At 38.2% G+C, this 21,537-nt stretch overlaps 1 protein-coding gene and 1 non-coding gene across 6 annotated transcripts in view; both read left to right on the top strand.

Moving 5' to 3' along the window:
- The window catches only part of SFMBT1 (Scm like with four mbt domains 1), a 157,391-nt gene that overhangs the window by 114,703 nt on the left and 21,151 nt on the right, over positions 1 to 21,537 (top strand). For all 5 annotated transcript variants that reach the window (XM_003789384.3, XM_023513023.1, XM_023513024.1 and 2 more), the window contains 9 exons: positions 1,878 to 1,966; positions 5,693 to 5,939; positions 6,692 to 6,786; positions 7,368 to 7,469; positions 10,515 to 10,665; positions 12,439 to 12,521; positions 16,496 to 16,622; positions 18,219 to 18,332; positions 20,291 to 20,333. In XM_003789384.3, the coding sequence (XP_003789432.1) occupies positions 1,878 to 1,966; positions 5,693 to 5,939; positions 6,692 to 6,786; positions 7,368 to 7,469; positions 10,515 to 10,665; positions 12,439 to 12,521; positions 16,496 to 16,622; positions 18,219 to 18,332; positions 20,291 to 20,333 (1,051 nt within the window). The remainder of the gene's footprint in view (positions 1 to 1,877; positions 1,967 to 5,692; positions 5,940 to 6,691; positions 6,787 to 7,367; positions 7,470 to 10,514; positions 10,666 to 12,438; positions 12,522 to 16,495; positions 16,623 to 18,218; positions 18,333 to 20,290; positions 20,334 to 21,537) is intronic.
- Positions 14,548 to 14,654, top strand: LOC111725174. The gene has a single exon (XR_002773304.1). It is a non-coding gene; the product is annotated as a U6 spliceosomal RNA (small nuclear RNA).

The raw sequence follows: 21,537 nt of genomic DNA, 5'->3' as shown, positions 1-21,537 counted from the left end.
GTTGAGGATGCTGTGAGCTATAATGACGCTGCAGCACCTGGGGTGACAGAATGAAACTGTCTAAAAAAAATAAGTAAAGAAATAAATAAAAGCTGCTAATGTCCCAAAAGGAGGCAGACAGACAGAATGTGCCTATTGATAGGAGGCTATAATTCCACTCTTGCCTCATTATTGCTCCCTCCTCTTCCCACTGCCAAATTTGATCAAGCCTCTGGCTCTGAGTACTGATTTATGGAAAATATAGTGAGTAGTAGAACAGTTGGGTCGCCAGAAGGAGGCAACCAATGAAACCAGACGCTGAATAACTCTGTATAAGACAAAGGCTGAGTCTCTTGATGAATGTGCTGTAAAAAAAAAAAAAAGAGAGAGACTTAGAAGAGGGGAGGAAGTAGAAGGAATTATAGACCATGTATAATTATAGACCACGTATAATGTGTGGATCTTATTTGGATTCTGATTTGATAAAATAATTTGAAAAAACCATTTGTAAGACAATTGGGGAAATTTGAACATGGACTATGTATTTGATATTAAGGATGATTGTTAATTTTTTTAAGTTGTGATGGTGTTTAGTGGCTATGTAAAAAGTTACTTTTTAGAAGATATATACTGAAATAGGCTGGGCTCAATGGCTCATGCCCATAATCCTAGCACTCTGGGAGGCTGAGGTGGGCAGATCGCCTGAGTTTAGGAGTACCAGACCAGCCTAAGCTAGGGTGACACCCCATCTCTAAAAACAACTGGACGTTGTGGTGGGTGCCTGTAGTCCCAGCTAGTGGGGAGGCTTAGGCAAGAGAATCACTTGAGCCCAAAAGTTTGAGGTTGCTGTGAGCTATGATGACACAGTACTCTACCAAGGGTGACAAAGTGAGACTCTGTCCCCCCAAAAAACTGAAATATATATGAATGAAATTGTAGGATATCTGGGATTGGCTTCTTCTTCTTCTTCTTCTTTTTTTTCTTTTGAGACAGGGTTCATTCTGTTACCCAGGCGAGAGTATCTTGGTGTCAGCCCAGTTCATGGCAACCTCAAACTCCTGGGCTCAAGCAGTCTTCCTGCCTCAGTCTCCTGAGGAGCCGGGACTATAGGCACCCGCCACAATTCCTCCTGGCTAATCTTTTCTCTTTTTAATAAAGATGGGGTCCCAAACTCTTTAGCTCAAGTGATCTACCTAGCTTGGCCTCCCAGAGTGCTAGGATTATAGGTGCGAGCCACTTTGCCAGCTCTGGGATTGGCTTCTAAACGATCCTTGATTGGGCAGGGTGGAGTTTGTGAGGGCATAGGCAAGGTGTTGTCAAATTATTTGTAAATGTCCAGGTAGTAACTATGTTAGGCTTTACTGGGCGTATGGTTTCTGTCACAGCTGCTCAACTCTACCTTTGTAATGTAAAAGCAGCCGCAGACAATATATACACAAAATGGGTATGGTCATATTCCAGTAAACTTTGAAATCTGGTTACAAACATAGATAGCAGATTGGAGTTAGCCCACAAGTTATTATTTGCTAACTGCTATCCTAGATGAAACAGATTGCTGTGAGGTAACAGTTTTGATGCTAGAGTAGATGAGCATTCATTATGACATTTTCTCTACTTTATGTATGTGTGATGTTTTTCATAATAAAAAATAACGTGGGCACCTTTTGGATAAAATGATGGTAAAAGGAAGTTGGGGCTCTTTTCTTTGTTTTGTATGCCCCTCTTAATTAAACTTAGCCAGAATGTAGCTCTATCTAGAGAAGGATTTTTGTTTTTTGTTTTGTCTTTTTAAGTTCTCAAGAAGTGAGAGAACTTTACATCTTGAAATGTAATAATCCACTAGTTTCTCAGTGTTCTGTGGCTGACATGAGTAATCAGTCTTTTATTTCCTCATCTAGGTATCAGGGATAAAGTGTCCAACTGGGGTGAGTTTCTACAGCAGACTTTGATGGGAGCATGTAGTCCTCCTGTTCCACTGCTAGAGGGCGTGAGTATTACTGCATGACAGATCAGTGTGGAAAACCCATCTACTCTTCCTAGGAATCTTAAAGTTGGTTGTTAATTTGCCACCCTGAAGCAAATAAACATTATTACTACAGACGTAGCCATAGGTTACTCATAAGTAATCTTACCCGCAAAGATTATAAATTGGTGGCATGCTTGGGGCTTAAAAAATTTCTGAATTAGTTGCTAACATATAAAAATGTAGTTTTGCAAATTCTTTTACACAGTTGGAAAATGAGGCCTTTTGAGGCTTTCACTCTAGAACTAAGCAGGGGTTGATTCTGCTTCAGGGTGGGCATTTGTAACTCCCATGCCAAGTGACTTGAGATGCCCTTTTCTTTTGTTTGGAAGGCACTCGACCCATGTACTCCGACCTCCTGCCTTCTCCTAGTACCTTTTTAAAGTTAGTATGGTATGGTTTTTGAAGTTGTTAGTAAAGATAGATTTCTTGATTTTGTGAAATTAATTTATTGGTTATGACTGGTTATTGGTTTCTAAGTTACATCCACTCACTTTCTGTCATACTGGTAAAATTCTTTGTGGCATATATGAAATGCAGTACATCCTTGCCAACACTTGTTGTCTTTTTATGAAAGCTATCCTAGTAAGTATAAAGTGGTATCTCTTTTTTTTTTTCATTTCCCTAATGGCTAATGATATTGACCATGTTTTTGTTTATAGGCCATTTGTGTGCTCTTTTTGAGAAATGTCTTTGCCTATTTTTAAATTGTGTTATTTGTCCTTTTATTATTGAGTTCTAAGAATTCTTTATACATTCTGTATACAAGTACAGATCAGATGTTATTTATAAATATTCTTCCCCATTCTGTGGGTTGTCTTATCATTTGCAGCATAGAAGTTTTTTATTTTGATTTACTCCAATTTATATATATTTTTTTGCTTGTACTTTTGTTTTTGTTTTTGTTTTGTTTTGTTTTTTGCAGTTTTTGGCCAGGGCCAGGTTTGAACCTGCCACCTCCGGAATATGGGACTAGTGCCCTACTCCTTTGAGCCACAGGCACTGCCCTTGCTTGTACTTTTGGTATTGTATCTGAGAAGGTTTTGCTTAACCCAAGGTCAAGAAGTATTACTTCTATATTTTCTTTGAAGTTTATTGGTTTAGCTCTTTTTCTTTTCTTTTTTTTTGAGACAGAATCTCAAGTTGTCACCTTAGGTAGAGTGCCATGGCATCATAGCTCATAGTAACCTCTAACTTGGGGTCAAGAGATCCTCTTGCCTCAGTCTTCCTATTTTTAGTAGAGATGGAGTCTTGCCTTTGCTCAGGCCAGTCTTGAACTTGTGAGCTCAAGTGATCCACCTGCCTCAGCCTGACAGAGTGCTTGGATTACAGGTAGTGAGCCACGGCGCCTGGCCTATTAGTTTAGCTCTTAACATTTATTTCTGTGATCCATTCATATTTCCTTTTAAATATTGACTGGCAAATACTGTTATTTCAAACTTTTTTTTATATTATGATTTATTTCATTATGGTTAGCAAGGTCATGGCACATAGTAAACCCTCAGTACAATTTGAATGAGTTAATGAATGGCATGATGAACAAATGAACTAATAAATTATCCTGTTGTCCATTGACCGTGATCCTGCCAATCTAACTTTTACCTGTGAATGTATTCTTCCTTTTGTTCCTATGTTCTCTTGTATGTTCATGTAGGTCAGTGTCACAGAGTAGTTTTTACTACCAACAAAATGTAAGGTTGAGTAGTAAGAATGGTTAAGCTTTGGAATGAGTGTTTCTTTTTCTATCCTTTAATATAGTTTTTAATATACCAGGGGTGCCAAAAGTGTATATACATTTTAAGAGATGTTATCTTCAAAGTTGAATTGAATTATAGTAGCGATATGTGTTCTGACATTTGCTCAAAAAATGGCCTTTATCAAATGAATGCTAACATCACCATGCAACAGGCAGGACAGTCAGAGAAAATGGCAGAAGCATGAGTTGTTACTAGAGGAGCACAAGACCATTTTGAAGTGGTATTTGAAATTCAAGAACATTGTGGATGTGCAATAACAATGGAGGCACGAGTATGCAGTAGGACTTCCAGTACACCTAACAATTACACGCATTCATGATTAGTTTGAGATGCATGATACAGCAACAACACTTTCCACAGGAGGTCTACCAAACAATGTGCCCGTGAGACAGGAGGTGGTCGAACAAACATATGAGGGTTCTTAACATAAAAATGGAGAGTTTTCATCCCAAGATTATTATATCCACCCATGTAGACAACTCTGATTGAGGGTGCACTTCTGCTGCGATTTGAGAGTTTATCCCAGTGAGAATTTGCCAGGACAATGGATAGGACGAAGAAGTGCAGCCGAGTTTCCCCCTCATTCTGCTGACTTAACACCCCTTGACTTCCACCCAGGGGGACCTTAAAGGATACAATATACTATAGAAACCAGCTGCACTGTCAGTACTTAGGGAAGAAATTGAAATGGCATACGTAGCGACACAAGTGGACAGTGTGGTCAGTGTTGCTCAAGGAGTAATTTGCTGTAATCAGAAGTGTCTGGATGCTGATGATAACCACTTTAAGCCTCTCTTGTAATTGCAGATGTCAAACATGACTTATATTCATCTTTTGTTATTGGTATATATTATTACAATTTTAATACAGTTTTTTTCTTTTCTTAAAATGTGTACACTTCTTTTGGGCACCCTCTGTATACCTAGCAAGAGTTAAAACATTTCTATCAGTCATCAAAAGCTTTTACTGTGTTCATGTATGGGTATGGTGGCTCAACGTCTGTAATCCTAGCAGCCTGGGGAGGCTGAGGCTAGAGGCTTGAGGTCAGGAGTTTGAGACTGGCCTGAACAAGAGCAAGACCTCCATGTCTAGAAAAAAGAGAAAAATTAACGAGGCGTGGTGACACATGCCTGTAGTCCCAGATATTTAGGAGGCTGAAGCAGGAGGATTCCTTGAGTTTAAGGTTGCAGTGAGCTATGATGACGCCATTGCACTCTATAGGCCAAGGCGATAGAAAAAGAAAGAAAGAAAAAGAGCAACAACAGTGTTATGAAATAAGTAACAAAGAAATCAGGAATAGCTGAAATGCTGTCAGTAGGTAGGTGGATAAATTATTGCCCATTTGTAACATAGAATATCATAAAACACTGTAAAAGATGAGGAAGATTTGAATATGCTGTAATAGAAGCATATCCTGTGATTGTACTAAGTGGAGAAAAAATTGAGAAGCAACATGCAGTGCTCCCATTTTTCAAAAAAATAAGAGAGAGATGGACTGGTTGAAGTGTATATTGACTTTTGTGTTCAAAAAGAGTATCCCAGAGTGTTTATCGTGGTTCTTTCCCAGAATTGGGCTTATGGGAGACTTTGACTTTTGTCCATGTTTGATTTTTTTTTAATGATATATAACCATAGACAAAGTAATGATGATATTTTTTAAATTTTTGATAAATGAAACTAAACATTCTTAGAGAAAAAGACCTATTAGAATAATTTTGTTGGATTAATGGTAGATTTTCTTTAAGATAACATTTTCATATTACCTGGAAATAATACTATGAAAGACTTATATGATAGTAGACAATTCAGTGTCACTGGCTTTTGAGTGGGTAAAAAAGTATGAAGATTGGTTTGAGATCATTTAGAACTTGAATTTTATAAAATTACTATATTTACTTCTCCTATTTAATCATTTCACTTTTTAAACTTACAGCTTCGTAATGGAAGGAATCCTTTAGATCTCATTGCTCCAGGATCCAGGCTAGAATGTCAAGATTTCCGGGACTCTTTAAGTACTTGGATTGTTACTGTAGTAGAAAACATTGGTGGAAGGCTGAAGCTGCATTATGAAGGACTTGAAAGTTCTGACAATTTTGACCATTGGTTGTATTACTTGGATCCATTTCTTCATCATGTTGGTTGGGCTGCTCAGCAGGGATACGAGCTTCAGCCCCCATTAGGTGAAGAGTAATAGAACATTTTTCTTGTAACTATTACATTATTGTTATGTTGTTATTAATATGTATGAGACTAAAAAATATGTTATTTAATATATTAGAAAAACCTTTGCTAGTTCACATACTAGGGATATTACAAGAACGTTTATGTGGAATTGTTAAATTAAATGCCTATTGTTCTTTTGATTTCATTGCTTTTATAATTTTCCACACATATTGATATACTTCATAGACTTCTGTCCCAACCCATATTGATGTTGAACCAAAATAAATTAAAATAATTCTCTAGGTAGCATTTAGGTAGGTATATAGAAAATTGAGTTCATAGCAAATTGTTGGTTAAAATAAATTCTAATAATATTAAAACTTGAGTTATTGTTTAAATCAATTTGCATTTATTGGCTCAGCGCCTGTGGCTCAAGCGGCTAAGGCGCCAGCCACATACACCTAAGGTGGTGGGTTCGAATCCAGCCCGGGCCCGCCAAACAACAATGATGGCTGCAACCAAAAAATAGCCAGGCGTTGTGGTGGGCGCCTGTGGTCCCAGCTACTTGGGAGGCTGAGGCAGTAGACTCACTTGAGCCCAGGAGTTGGAGGTTGCTGTGAGCTGCAATGCCACAGCACTCTACCCAGGGGGATAGCTTGAGGTGGCCTAGTCCAGTGGAAAGTGACTTTTTATGTGAATGCTTTCAGAATAGTTAAGAAGTATATAGGTTTTCTGATCATCTAAAGTATGTTGTTACATTTTATTAAAGCCATCAGACATTTGAAAAATGAAGCTGAGTGGCAAGAGATTTTGGTCAAAGTGAAAGAGGAGGAGGAAGACCCACTACCATCTTATTTATTTAAGGTAAAAACAAAAACATGTGCTAGAGCGGTCCTTACAGCCAGAGTAAAGCAATTTGGGAAGGTGAAAAGCATAAAATAACTCCCCACCCACCCCCATCCCCCATCCCCCATAGTTAGTAGGAGTGCCATGACTTCTGAAGGAGAAGGAGAAGTTAAGGCTGGACTTATGATCATCCTTGTTTTTTTCTAACAATTGTCTTGATTTTCTATCCAGGTTTTCTTACAGTAGTTTGAATCTTTTCTACTCTTAGCTACATAGGCCTACCTTATATTAATAAAATTAATATGGTTTTGATCCTCATAATCCCATAGTATGTTCCAAATATAGAGAATAGGAGCACTTTCTGTGCTCCCAAAAACTCCCAAAAAAGTTGTAGTATGTTCCAAATATAGAGAATAAGAGCACTTTCTGTGCTCCCCAAAACTCCCAAAAATGTTTTTCCTGAAGAGAAAATGATAGGATTTACCAGAAGCTGGGCAGTTCCATTATTTTAATCAATTAGAATAGTATTCAATTACATATGAGTATACAATTAATATAAAAGTACTATAGTTTTATCCCTTTTGGTGTTTGCATTACAGGATAAACAAGTTATTGGCATTCATACTTTTGCTGTAAATATGAAATTGGAAGCAGTGGACCCCTGGTCTCCTTTTGGAATCTCTCCTGCTACCATCGTTAAGGTAAAATGGAACTAAGTCCATTGATAAGAATCCCTGTCAGTGTGACTGGTTTAGGAAATTGTTAGTGTTTTGATCTTCAGCCTCTACTTATCTAACCCATTTTTTGTCCTAAGCTTGTGAGGCTAGAATTACTTCTGTATTTGTATTGCTCTGTTCTCTGTGGCCCCTTCCTTCTTCAGAGCTTTGTAATCCTAACCAAAGCAGACAAGGGCCTGGACACTAGAGTAGTAGGGACCTGGAGGCCTAGCTGTATCGACGCGGAGAAGATTAAATGCTTAGTAGACTGTAGTATCTGTGAAGTTGAAGGCAGATAGTGTCATCAGGGTCTAGCTAGGTATAGGGCTTACTGGGATGAGCAGGAGGATCAGGGAATTACTATCATGTGATCTGGTGGTAGGATATTCCAGATTCAGATTTTATCTTTTGAAAGACTGGCAAAAGGCTCAAAGCATGGTGGCTCACAGCTGTAATCCTAGCACTCTGGGAGGCCAAGATGGGAAGATCACTCGCGGTCAGAAGTTTGATATCAGCCTGAGCAAGAGCAAGATCCCATCTCTTCCCAAAATAGAAAAATTAGCTGGGCGAAGTGGTATGTACCTGTAGTCTCAGCATACTTGGGAGGCTGAGGCAGGAGAATCACTTGAGCCCAGGAGTTTGAAATGTCAGTGAGCTATGATGACACCATTACACTCTACCTAGGGCAACAGGGTGAAACTTTATCTCAGAAAAAAAGAAAATAAGTAAGGCTCTTGTTACAGGTAACTGCAAGAATTGAGCAGGTTATCAAGGCACATTTACTCAGTTACTCCAGCTGAGGCATTAGGGAGAAGATTTGGTTTAGGGGCCAGAGCAGAAGCTCATTTACTAAAAGGAGACCCAAGGTTAAATGTGACAGTAGGCATAGTCACTTGGGTGCTGAATAGGGTGACCAGATTTTAACATTGGTAAAGCAGGACAACATGGGGGGGGGCAGGGCAGAGCCTGACAACAATGCAAACTTTAATAAGCAGTTCTCGATAATCACTTCTCAACAATTATTTGTTATTACAGTTTAACATTATAAAATTAACAAAAATAATATAAAACTCATATCCTGGTGAAATAGCCACATGGCAGCTGAAAACCGCATATTCCTTTCCTCTTCTCCTGTCCATTCACACATTCTTTCCAAAAATCGGGACTTTTTTAAAACACCACAGGACACACAACAAATTGTTAAAAAGTGAGACGTCTGGTCACCCTAGTGCTGAATAATCTGACTTGTTAAGATTTAAATTTTTCCCATCTTAGAAGAAGATTCTTAGAGAAAGGGATTCTGAACCTGCAAGTAGGGTCAGAGGCCCTATTTGGAGTCTGAAGGGATATGGAATGGTAAGAAGCCAGAGATGGTTCAAAAAATTCTCTCTTTGGTATTTGAAACTAAGCAAGCTAAGATCTGAAAACCTAATACATACTAGTGTAATTGAGTCCTCACTAAACTTAAAACCGAATTTTGTTTGGAGATAACTACTTGGGTTTGAATCTAGCTTCTTTTCTTTCTGGCTTTGTAGCCAGGGCAATTTATTAAATTCTCTTTAAACTCATTTTCCTTCTCTGTAAAATGGAGTTGATAATGGTACTTACCTCATTAGATTGTAGGAAGATTAAAACTAAATTGATACATGAAAGCACTTAATTAAAATAGTAATTATATGTTTATATATTATATGCAGAGCTATCATTTATGGAGTGTTTGGTATTAATACTCTGTGACTATGAACTTTTGTAACATGTTTGACTATGCCAAGGAAAAAGCACATGTACCGTGTGCACATATATATGTACACACAGTACTCAGTATGCATATCTGAGGTAGAACAATTAAGTTTGTGAACTGATCCTAGAAAAAGTGTTGGGTGGCACCTGTGGCTCAGTGAGTAGTGTGCCAGCCCCATATACCAAGGGTGGCGGGTTCAAACCTGGCCCCGGCCAAACTGCAACAACAAAAAAATAGCCGGGTGTTGTGGTGGGTGCCTGTAGTCCCAGCTGAGGCAAGACAATTGCCTAAGTCCAGGAGTTGGAGGTTGCTGTGAGCTGTGATGCCACAGCACTCTACCGAGAGGGTGATAAAGTGAAACTCTGTCTCTAAAAAAAAAAAGTGTTACATACCTCATTGCTGGATATCACTATGGTTACCTTCCACGTGCTCCCAGTGCCTTCAAAGTCATTTTGGAACTCTTTTTCTGGAATGGCCATCAAAACTCTTATAATGTTATACTTCACATCCTGAACGTCATCAAAATGTCTTCCTTTCAATATTTCCTTTATCTGTGAGGAAAGAAAAAAGTCACTGGGGACCAGATCAGGGAGTTATTTATTAAATACAGTTATTTATTTACTGACTAAAAACTCCCTCATAGACTCCCTGTGAGTTAGTGTATTATGGTGATGCAAGAGCCATGAGTTGTTGGCCAAGATTTTCAGATTTTCCTGAAATTTTTAAGATTTTTCTGTTTCTCTATGGATAATTACTTGGTCTGCTATGTTTCTTACAGTCAGCTGATGATTTTGATGCACAATTCAATGAATTTTTGCAATGTTTGCATCGGTTGTGCTCATTACTGACTGCCCTGATCTCTTTTCATCAGTGACAGTTTCTCTCCCCTCAGAAAGATATTTAATCCATTTGTACACTGCCATTTTCTTCACAACATTATCTGCATAAACTTGGACTAACATGTCCCTGATTTAACTTCCACTCTTGTCAAGTTTAACAAGAAATTTTTGAATGTTTGTTTGTAGCTCTTACTGAATCTCTGACATTCTCGTGTTGGCACACAAAAACACACAATAACAGTAACAAACACCACTCAGCAAGATACCACCACACGTCAACACTAACACAACTGTGAGACACTGATATAACGAGGTTAGGAAATTTTACCAAGTTAATTATACAGTGCTGCCAGCGTAAGCACATGGTGGCAACTTTACAGACTTAACTGTCAGACTTTCATACATAATAAGAAACCATTTGTCTGTTTTATCTGTTACTTGCGTGCACAGGTATTTGATGAGAAGTACTTTCTGGTGGAAATGGATGATTTGCGGCCTGAGAACCACACGCGGCGATCCTTTGTATGCCATGCTGATAGTCCTGGCATCTTCCCTGTGCAGTGGAGTCTGAAGAATGGCCTACACATCAGCCCCCCTCCAGGTATGCACTGACTACTGAGTTGTTACTGGAGAGCTTTTCTCTGAAATAAGATGGGGCATATGTCATTGCCTAGTCCAGGGGTGTCCAACCTGTGGTCTGTCGGCCATATACAGATTATTTGAGGCCCATAATATTTTGCTTATCTGTGGTGTCAAATATCATGAAAATTATGCACAGACCTTTTTATGCTCATTAGCCTTCATTAGTGTTTGTGTTTTTAATGTGTGGCCCAGGACAGCTCTTCTTTTTCCAATGTGTTGGAAAAGGGAAAAAATGTCAGACACTCCTGGCTCTAGTCCCTCTCCTCATGCCCTGGTCTGTGCTAACATTTTGGGCCTTGAGACAAGTATAAATGAATTCCATGCATCTGCGTATTTGAAAGTTATAAAATCAAGCTAAAAACCTGTTGAAAAGAGTATGTTTCTTTCTTATACTTTGATATACATATCTTCATAAACATCTGGAAGGCCAGGTTCCAACTTGGGTTCTGTGCTGGCTTCTTAGTCCATCCCATCTTGTATCTGTGAGGAGGTCACAGAGAAGTGTGTAGGATGCACAATGAGCATTGGGATCTGGCTTTGAGAAGAGGCCATAGAATCCCAGCTAGAAGGTAGATTATTGATAATTTTAGGTATCTGGGCCTTAACATGGAAGAGGACTCTTCAGAGGGAAGTTTTATGGTCAGAGAGCCTATAGGCAGGAAAATAACAGCTCATTTTCCTGATATTTGCAACATACAGGTCTTTAACCCTTTAATCAGGACTCATAATTATAACATAATTGAGCTTAACTGAAATTTTTAATATTTTTAAACTTAAGAGTATCTAGAAAACATCAGATGTTTATGATTTTTTATAGTAGTAAATCCGATTATTCATTTGGCAGTTTATACATTATTAGATGTAGGCTTTTGGCAAAGCATGCTTTCACTGTCTACATAGTGACTGTTGGAATGCTGGGCTTCTGGAAGTAATCTTTGGTGTTAACAAGGATTATAAACGCAGAACCTTTTGTCCTCCATTTAGTCTTCATTCATCCAGCAAACATTTTGGGAACATTTGCTATAATCTAGGCATTGAACCTGTTACTGGAGAAACAAAAATAAATACTACCCAATTTCTTTAAGAGGCAGATAGCAGAAAATACTGACAGAACTTCTCAGGTTCTCCTTTGTCAGTGTAGGAAATGATTCCAGCAAGAGCCTTGGCAGACTTAAATGGGGAGTTAGGTTCAATGTTTTTTACGAAATGGATTCGTGGTCTGGGTTATGAAAGTATTGACTCTATTGTACAACATGAATCTGAAAATAGTGCTGAGAGCATTGTATCAGTAGTAGCTAAGATATGTTTAAGGGAATAGCTTTATCACTGATCAGTTAGTAGTATTTGCCATCACTTTTCCTCACAGCCCAAGTCCTAATAGAATTCATAATAAGACTGGATTTATATGTATACAGATCAAATCCAGTTACAACTGTCTTAAATTCTTTGGCAAATTGCTGACAACTATTCAAAATAAATGCCTTCTTTGAAATTTAAAAGTTTTGATTTACTCCAAAATCTCATTGTGTTGTTACTATGTATGGTTTGGCCAGAGTTGCTGTCTCTTATAAAACTAACAATGCTTTGGATTTATGGAATGTTTTCTACCATCTCTAAAATAATCAAAGGCATCAGCTTAGTAGCCCTGGAAGTTGTGGGTGGACCCCTGGCAGAGTGGTAAAGCCAGGCAAGTAGGTGTAGTGTGATTCGTTGTTCTTTTACCCCTCCCTAGGCTACCCGAGCCAGGACTTTGACTGGGCTGACTACCTCAAACAGTGTGGTGCTGAAGCTGCTCCCCAGAGGTGCTTTCCTTCGGTGAGAACTCCTCACAGCCCTCATGGCCGCTGGCTTCAGGGCTGCTACCACTGCTGTGCTTCTCTTGCTCCTTACGGTTGTTACTCTGAAGGGAATCATTTCACTCAACCCAATAATCACCTTGGTGATTGTAATAAATGGTCAAAAGAAAAATACATTTACTAGAGAAGTTAATCAGTTAGTCTACTAATTAAGTTAGTTTTACAGGTTTATCAGTTTAATTTTTCTTAGGAGTTGAAATCATGTGAATTTAAAATTTTATGTCATAATTATTTTTGGTATTCTGATAATATGAAAAAATGTTGACATATTAAGTGTAGAAAAATTATTAAGCTTTTACTTAAAGATACAAAGGTCCAAACAATATATGCATATGGTTTAAAAGGCCAAATAGCAGAAGGTAAAACACAGTCCCACTCTATTCCTTTCCCTAATTCTCCTTTCCTGGAAGTAACCACCTCCTGTTCTTCTGACTGTAATTCTGGCATTTGTCTTTCTTCATTTTCAAAATAATAAGCTGCTATCTTTTGAGTCATTAATTTTAGACATGTTTCTTGGTTCTATAGTATGTAAGTGAGCATTTAGGTATATTACATTACCTTTCCCCTGTGTCTTACCTTCTTCTTCCTTTAGAGTTAAAATTTTCTGTTAAATCTCAATTGAGATTTTACATTATTATATATATTCAAATACTGTTCGCAATTATTTTGCAGTATTTTATGATTGTTTCCTTTTTTATTTGTCTTCAAGTTAATCATTGCCATGTTTTTATTTGCTTAATTTTCATTTTTCTTGGTAGCTCTTCCCACATCTCCTAGTAGCGTCTCATTACGGTTTCCACAAAGGCAGTCACACCATCAAATCTGTCATTCCTAACATTTTTTTATAGGCATCCTTCTTAGCAACCTCTGATCTCTCTCCCTGGATGGGTTGCTCTCTAGGCTTGCCATATATTTTAATCATGGAACTTCCCTTCAGTGTCACCCAGGGAATTGCCCTCTCCCCTTTCTTGTGATTTGGGATCCCCTGTTTTATATGTCTCGTGGTACTTCTTTCTTGTTTTGATGGAGCCTGTCTCTCAGGAGCTTCCTGTAAGGGGGGTGCAGGGGAGATAAATTTTTGTAGATACTGTGTGTTTGAAAATGCTTTCACTATAGTAACTCAATTCATAGTTTTGCTCAATATAGAATTTTGGTTTGGAAGTTATTTTACTTCAGAATTTTGAGAACATTGCTCAGTTCTCCAACTTTTAGTGTTGCTATCAAGAAGTCAGTTGAAAGCTATTCTTATTCTTGATCTCTTATAGATGACCTGCCTTTTATTCCTTGTGGAAGGTTATAGAATCACGTTGTCACCAATTTTTGTAGTGATGAGCCTTGATGTGGGCCTCTTTTCAGCCATTGTACTGGGTTCTCAGTGAACACGTTCTCTCTGGATCCTTATGCCTGTCTGTGATTTTCTTGAATCACTTCTTTGATTTCTTTCCTTCTATTTTCTCTCTTCTCTTTCTGGACTTTCTTTTATTTTGATGTTGGCCCTCTGAATCTAACCTTTACTTTTCTTACCTTTTGTTTCCTGTCTTCTCTTTCTTAGTCTTTTCATTTTGTTTTCTGGAAGACTTCCTAAACTTTATCTTTTTTAGTTTTGATATCATGTTTTTTATTTGGGGGGAATTATATCTCTTCTTTGAATAGTTCTTTATTTTTAAAAGCATATTTTCTTGGTCTGAGTATGCATTGGTTTTTCTTATCTCTCAGAAGGATGTTAATTAACACCCCCACTCCATCCTACCCCTACCTTTTGGGAAGTTTTCTTTTTACAGAATCTCTGCTTTCTCCAAGTTGCTTGTTTTGTCTGTTTCAGTCTCTAACTTTCATCCCCTTAGCTACCTGGTAATTTTTGGTTGTTGCTTTTTTTTTTTGCCATTTTTTGCCAGGGCTAGGTTTGAACACGGCATATGGGAACGGCGCCCTACCCTTTTGAGCCATAGGCACTGCCCCCAGGTTGTATTAAGAAAAGAAGACTTGTGCTCCCTTCAGCAGCACATATACTAAAACTGGAACGATACAGAGAAGATTAGCATGGCCCTTGTGCATGGATGACACACAAATTCATGAAGCGTTCCATATTTTTTTAACCTCTTTTATGTTTACATGGATGGAACTGGAAAATATTCTTCTTAGTAAAGTATCTCAGGAATGGAAAAAAAATATCCAATGTACTCAGTACTACTATAAAACCAATTTATAATCACTCACACTTTCATATGAGAGATGAATCACAACCATAGCCCAGGATGAAGGAGGGAAGGGAAGGAGGATAGGAAGGGAGGGTAGTGGTTCAATAGAGGGAGGGTTAATGGTGGGACCTCACCTATGAAGCATATTGCAAGGGTCTAAGTCAAATCTATCAAGTATTAAACACAAATGTCTTAACACTGTGATTAAGTAAATGAGGTGAAAGCTGTGTTAATTAGTAGGATGTAAGTACTTCAATTTGTACAAATAATCAACACATTAAATCCCACAGAGGCATAAATGTATTCATGATCTATGTATATATGACTTAATAAATAAATAAATAAAAAGAAAAGAAGACTAGAGGGAGTCTATCTAACAAAATCAAATATTTTGACCTGGTTGTTTATATCCTCACATTAACCTGAAATCAAGTTACTTTAAAAAAAAAAGAAAAGAATGAGAGACTGAAAAAGCCGATTGGAAATTCTGAGCATGTGGGCAGGACTTGTCAACCATGAACTTTCTTATAGGGTAAGATCTGGCTGGCCATTTGTTGGGGAAACCTAAATCCAAATTTTTATGTGTCTCTTCTTGGGCTTGTCATATTACTATAAGGAGTCTCTTCTAGTCCTCTGCCTGGTAGTTAGAGGCAAGGGCTGGACCTCACAGCATTCCCATATGCTTACTCCTATTTTGGGTGTGATATGCGTGCTCTCAGCAGTTCCTGGTGTCCTCCTGCCCAGGGATCTTATGTCTTACCCTTCTGAGGAGTACATCTCACTTTCTGTAGCGGAGAAAAAGGGTTGCCTTGGGATGTGGAGTGGAGGAGCCAGGGGCAAGACTTACAAGCTTTTTGAATGTTTTCAACAAATTCTCGTTTTGACTATTTCTCCTCCATTTTCAGTTTCCTAGTACCTGGTTCTGTTAGTTCTTAGCTGTCGTTACTGCACCTTTCATTAATATGCTAATTTAGTTTTTACACCCTATTCTAAATTCTAATCTATAAAATGTTATTTCCTGTCCTGATACATACATCTTGTTAAGTTTTTGAACCAGTTTGATGAAAATATTTCAAATTGTGTATAAAAACAGCACACTATACCCCATGACAGTATCAATGTACACAGCTATGATTTAATTAAAAAAAAAAAAAAAGAAAAACAACTTTAGTTTAAGTGATTGTCAGAGAGGAGAGAGAACAATCAAATGCAGATGTTCACTTGTCCATTCTCTCCCCACAGCTACAACTTTTTCAATGTAAAGTTTTTCTTTTTCCCTGTTCATAAGCATTCTTTATACTGACTGTATTTCATGATAAATACTGGTATGAACCAGGCAGTTACTTATATGATAGGGCCCTTTGGGGGAGCAGAAGTGAACCAACAGTGAGCCACATGGTTCAGGGCACAGAACCTTAGATACCTCTTTTCACTGATGCCTTATAATAACCAAGCAAGATAGGTATTCTCAACTTCATCTGACAGATGAAAAATACTAAGGCAAAAAAGAAGTTCTATAGCTTGGGCCAGGTCATATAGCTAGCAGTAAAGCAGGACTATCTGACCTCAAAGACAGACATGTTGCTTCATTAAGAGCAAAAGAGCACAAAATAAATTATAGCTTTAAAGTAAACCTAGGGATAAGTACTACTTAAAAAAGGTCTTATAGCTGAACACATTGAGTTAATACTGAGTGTTAATCCAATAAATGGATTTGAGTCATTCATTTTTCTAGTCAATTTCTGAGCATGAATTTAAGGAAAACATGAAGCTTGAAGCGGTGAACCCTCTTCTCCCTGAAGAAGTATGTGTTGCCACCATTACTTCAGTGAGAGGCTCCTACCTGTGGCTCCAGCTGGAGGGTAAGTATCAGCATTCCTGAGAAGCCTTCCTGTGGCTATTCTTCTTTGCTCCTCCTTTTTTACTCCTGTACCTGTAATGTGGCTTAAACTTCTAATTTATAATGTAAGAATGTAAGCTAAAAATTTATTTTCTGTCCCTGGCTTTCAAATTTCAAATTTTAGGAAATGAATGTGAATAAAAATTCTTTACTACCAAGCCTCCCATTTGGGGGAAGGGGAAAGTATAAGCCAAATAGCATGTATTCTGATGTGACCAAAATAGGTAAGCATGAGCATTAACACCTTGTTTATTGAACATCCAGTATTTTGGTTGCGCCAACCCAATAGAACAAAGAAGTATACAAGTATAAAGTAGAAATGACATTTTACACTAAAAGTAATATCCAGTGATTGAACAGTTTATGGACTGAAGGCACTGTGTGAGTATTCAGCACCACAGTTACTATTTATGTCCCAAGTTTCCTTTTTATCTTGCTGCCAAAGGGTCAGACTCTGAGAAGGTACCTACTGTTTCTGATTTGTAGAATTGACATTTAATGCAGATTGCAAGGAAGATTTTTTTTTTTTTTGAGACAGTATCATTTTGTCACCCTTGGTAAAGCTCCCTGGCATAACAGCTCATAGCAACCTCAAATACTGTTGGGCTCAAGTGATTCTTTTGCCTCAGCCTCTTAAGTACCTACCTGTACCTGCCACAATGTCCAGCTAGTTTTAGAAATGGGCTCTCGCTATTGGTCAGGCTGGTATTGAACTCCTGAGCTCAAGTAGTCAACCCACCTAAGCCTCCCAGAGTGCTAGGATTACAGGTGTGAGCTACTGCACCTGGCCTGCCAGGAAGACTTTTTTTTTTTTTTTTTTGAGACAGTCTCCCTTTGTTACCCTCAGTAGAGTGCTGTGGTGTCACAGTTCACGGCAACCTCAAACTCTTGGGCTTAAGAGATTCTCTTGCCTCATCCTCCCAAGTAGCTGGGACTACAGGCGCCCACCACAACACGCGGCTATTTTTTGGTTGTAGTTGTCATTGTTTGGCAGGCTTGGGCTGGGTTCAAACCCACCAGCTCTATGTATGTGGCTGTTGCCCTGGCCGCTGAGCTACAGGTGCCAAGCCCAGGAAGATATTGAATGTAAACTTTTATGCAACCCCTGCTAAGCAACTTGTCAAATAAATTCCTGGTTTGAATTCACTGTTCTACTTTCTGGCTATTCCTGGAGTGACAGAACTGATGTTCTCATTGAGTAGAACTGTCACTTTTGCCTTTTGGTTTCCAGTTATTTCAAGGAATTAACTATGATATTTATTAATCATCTGAATAATAACAGTGGTAGTTCTAGTTGTTTATTGCTGTTTCCTACTAAGGGTCACCCTGCATATTTCACCTATACCCATTTTGGTCCTTATACGTTATGCATGGGGAAGAGTTTACATTTTTTCCCTAATGTTTATCATGCATGAAAAGGTCTAACTTCCGTGTAAAAGATACTTGCTCAAAGGACTTGTTTCTGTATTACTGTAAAAATACTATATTGTCTCACAAGTCATTTGTGAAGAAAGTTATTCAATGGTCTAAATTAAGTTTTTTAAAAAATTCCAAACAGGTTCTAAGAAGCCTATACCTGAATGCATTGTGAGTGTGGAATCCATGGATATATTTCCTTTGGGCTGGTGTGAAACCAATGGCCACCCCCTTAGCACTCCTCGCCGAGCACGAGGTATCTATTAGAGAACTGATTATTAAATAATTTGTTGGATGATTGCTACCAATTGGAGGTATATGGACATTTCAGAGAAGAACAAGGTGATATTCTCTTAATCTGTTCCTACATAGGAAATTCTTGTTGCAAACATTATTAATACCATAAAGTTTTTATGGGTTAGAAATCTGAGTGCAACTTACATGGGTCCTCTGGATCCAGGTCTCTCACAGGCTATAATCAAGGTGTCAGCAACGGCTATAGTCATCTCAAGGCCCAACTGGGGGAAGATTTGCTCCCAAGTTTACTCAGATGATTATTATCAAGTTTCTTAGTCCATTCTGCCTGCTATAATAAAATGCCATAAACTGGGTAATTTGCAAATAAGAACTAAATAAATAAATTTATTTCTCACAGTTCTAGATGCTGGGACATCCAAGATAAAGGTATCAGCAGATTCAGTGTCTGGTGAGGGTGCCTTGCTTGGTTGTGTCCTCTCTTGAACAGATTAGTAGGTCTCTAGGGTCTCTTTTATAAGGACACTAATCTGAATCATGAGGGAAGAGCCATCCAGAGTCCCTGCCTCCTAATAACAACACGTTTTAGTGATTGGATTTCAGTATCAATTTTGGTGGGCACAAACATTTATACTATAACAGCACAAGTTCACTCCTTGTGGGCTGTTGGACTGAGGGCCTTAGCTCTTTGCTGGGTGTTAGTGGGAAGCTTTGTTTAGTTCCTTGTCATGTGGGCCTCTGTGTAGGGCAGCTCACAGCATGGCAACTTGCTTCCATTGGAGTGAAGAAGGGAAGAGAGCTTGAGCAAGATGGGAGCCAGAGTGTTTTTGCAACCTATCTTGAAAGTGACATCCCACATCTCCCTTTTTAAACAGCTTATTGAGATATAATTTATATACCATGAAATTCACTCCTTTAAAGTATGCAATTCAGTGTTTTTAGTATAGACACAGAGTTGTGCAACTACCTCCATAGTCAATTGGAGAACATTTTCATTATTCCAGAAAGAAATCTTCATACCCATTAGCAGTCAACACCCCCTAAGCATCCAATAATAGATTTCCTATCTCTGTAGGTTTGCCTATTCTAGACCGTTCATATAAATGGAATCATATAACATATGGTCTTTTGTGATTGGCTTCTTTCACTTAGCATAATGTTTTCAGAATTCATCCATGTTGTAGTATGTATCAGTTCTTTATTCCTTTATATATAGTGGAGTAATATTGGATTGTAGGGATATACCACATTTTGTTTATCTCTTCATCAGTTGATGGACATTTTGGTTGTTTCCATTTCTTGACTCTTAAGAATAATGCTGCTGTGAACATTAGTGTGCAGGTTTTTATGTGGATGTATATTTTCATTTTCCTTGGGTGTATACCCAGGAGTGGAATTGTGAGTCATATGGTAAAAAAAAATCATAGACAAACCTAGGTCAAGAAGATTTCCCCCAGGCTTTTCTCTGAGAGTTTTATAGGTTTAGTTATGTTTAGATCTGTGGTCTATTTTGACTTAATTTTTATATATAATAAAAGGTAAGGGTTCAACTTCATTCATGTGGCTATCCCAGCATCATTTGCTAAAGATTGCCTTTTCTCCATTGAATGGGCTTGGGCACCCTTGTCGAGTCAGTTTTTGTTTTGAATATCTATTTTTGCTTATAAATATTTATAGTTGATTAACATAGGGAGCCTTAAAAAAGTGTTTGGCCTTTGTCTAAAAATTTCTACCCAGAAAATGTACCTTAATCTAGATATTTAGACACATAAGCTCTAATTTATAGTACTTGCTAGTTGTGTGTGTGTATATTGTATTTGTGTATGTGTGTGTATATATACATACACACACACACAGAATCATGATTTAAATATACTAGTGTAAGCTTAATATATATTTATATTTTTCTCTGTCTTATTATTTTTTCTTGGAATTTATATTTTTGTTTTCTTCTTACAGTACATAAACAGAGGAAAATTGCAGTGGTTCAACCAGAAAAACAGTAAGTAGTATAATAGTATGCCTGAACAATCTAAAAAAGGAAAAACCTATTTCAGAGACTATATCTCCCATGTTATATTCTCAGAAACATAATTTTTGAATTCAACTTTTAATCATTTATATACTTCTCTTACAGTATGTGTTTTTGTTAAGTGGCACCATATAGAAAAGGGTAAAATATTTTCTCAAGATGTTCCCTACATTGAGTTTAGAGCTTGATACATTTGGATAAAAGAAAGGAAATAAGCTTCCCTATGCTGGTATTTTTTAAGAAAGAGCAAAAATTGTAAATCAGGATATGATTTTTCATAGTGAAAAAATATGTACTTGATGTAGAAGACAACTGTAAAAGAAAGTCACACTCAAAGGAGTGGCTTTGTGCCCTTCCAGGTATGCGTCTTTAGCATACCTTCACACACAACTTGTAAGAAGCAGTTTATTGGTGGTACCCTCAACCTTAAAAAATACAAAGGTGTGTGTGTGCATTTTAAGACATCAGTTGTTGGCCAGGCATGGTGGCTCATGCCTATAATCCCAGCACTCTGGGAAACTGAGGCAGGTGGATTGCTTGAACTCACAAGTTCAGGACCAGTCCGAGCAAGAGTAAGACCCCGTCTTTAAAAAATCACCATCATTGTGGTGGGTTCCTGTAGTCCCAGCTACTTGGGAGGCTGAAGCAAGTGAATTGCTTGAGCCCAGGAGTTTGAGGTTGCTGTGAGCTGTGACTCCATTGCACTCTACGCAGGGGGACAGTGAAACTCTGTCTCAAAAAAACAAACAAAAAAATCTGTTGTTGAGTTTTATATTGGTCTGCTTGGGCTGCCATACAAAATGCCACAGACTGAGTGGCTTAATCCACAGATTTTTTTTGTGGGGGTGGGGGCAGTGTCTCACTCTGTTGCCCAGGCTAGAGTGCCATGACATTAGCCTGTCAGATTACTGAGTTTAAGTGGTCCTTCTGCTTCAACCTCTTGAGGAGCTAGGACTGTAGGCCCCTGCCACAACACCTGGCTTATTTTTTTCTATTCTAAAGAGACAGGGTCTCGCTGTTGCTCAGGCTGGTCTTAAACTTCTGAGCTCAAGTGATCCTCTTGCGTTGGCCTCCCAGAATGCTAGGATTACATGTGTGAGCCACTATGCTGACCAAAATTTATTTTCTCACATTCTGGAGGCAGGGAAGTCAAAGTACCAGTCAATTCAATTCC

Source organism: Otolemur garnettii, unplaced genomic scaffold (genome assembly GCF_000181295.1).
Source record: "Otolemur garnettii isolate 467f Iridium unplaced genomic scaffold, OtoGar3 scaffold00032, whole genome shotgun sequence".
Classification (NCBI taxonomy): Eukaryota; Metazoa; Chordata; class Mammalia; order Primates; family Galagidae; genus Otolemur; species Otolemur garnettii.
The sequence above is the reverse complement of the archived record's forward strand: the minus strand, read 5'-3'. Positions and strand labels throughout refer to the sequence as shown.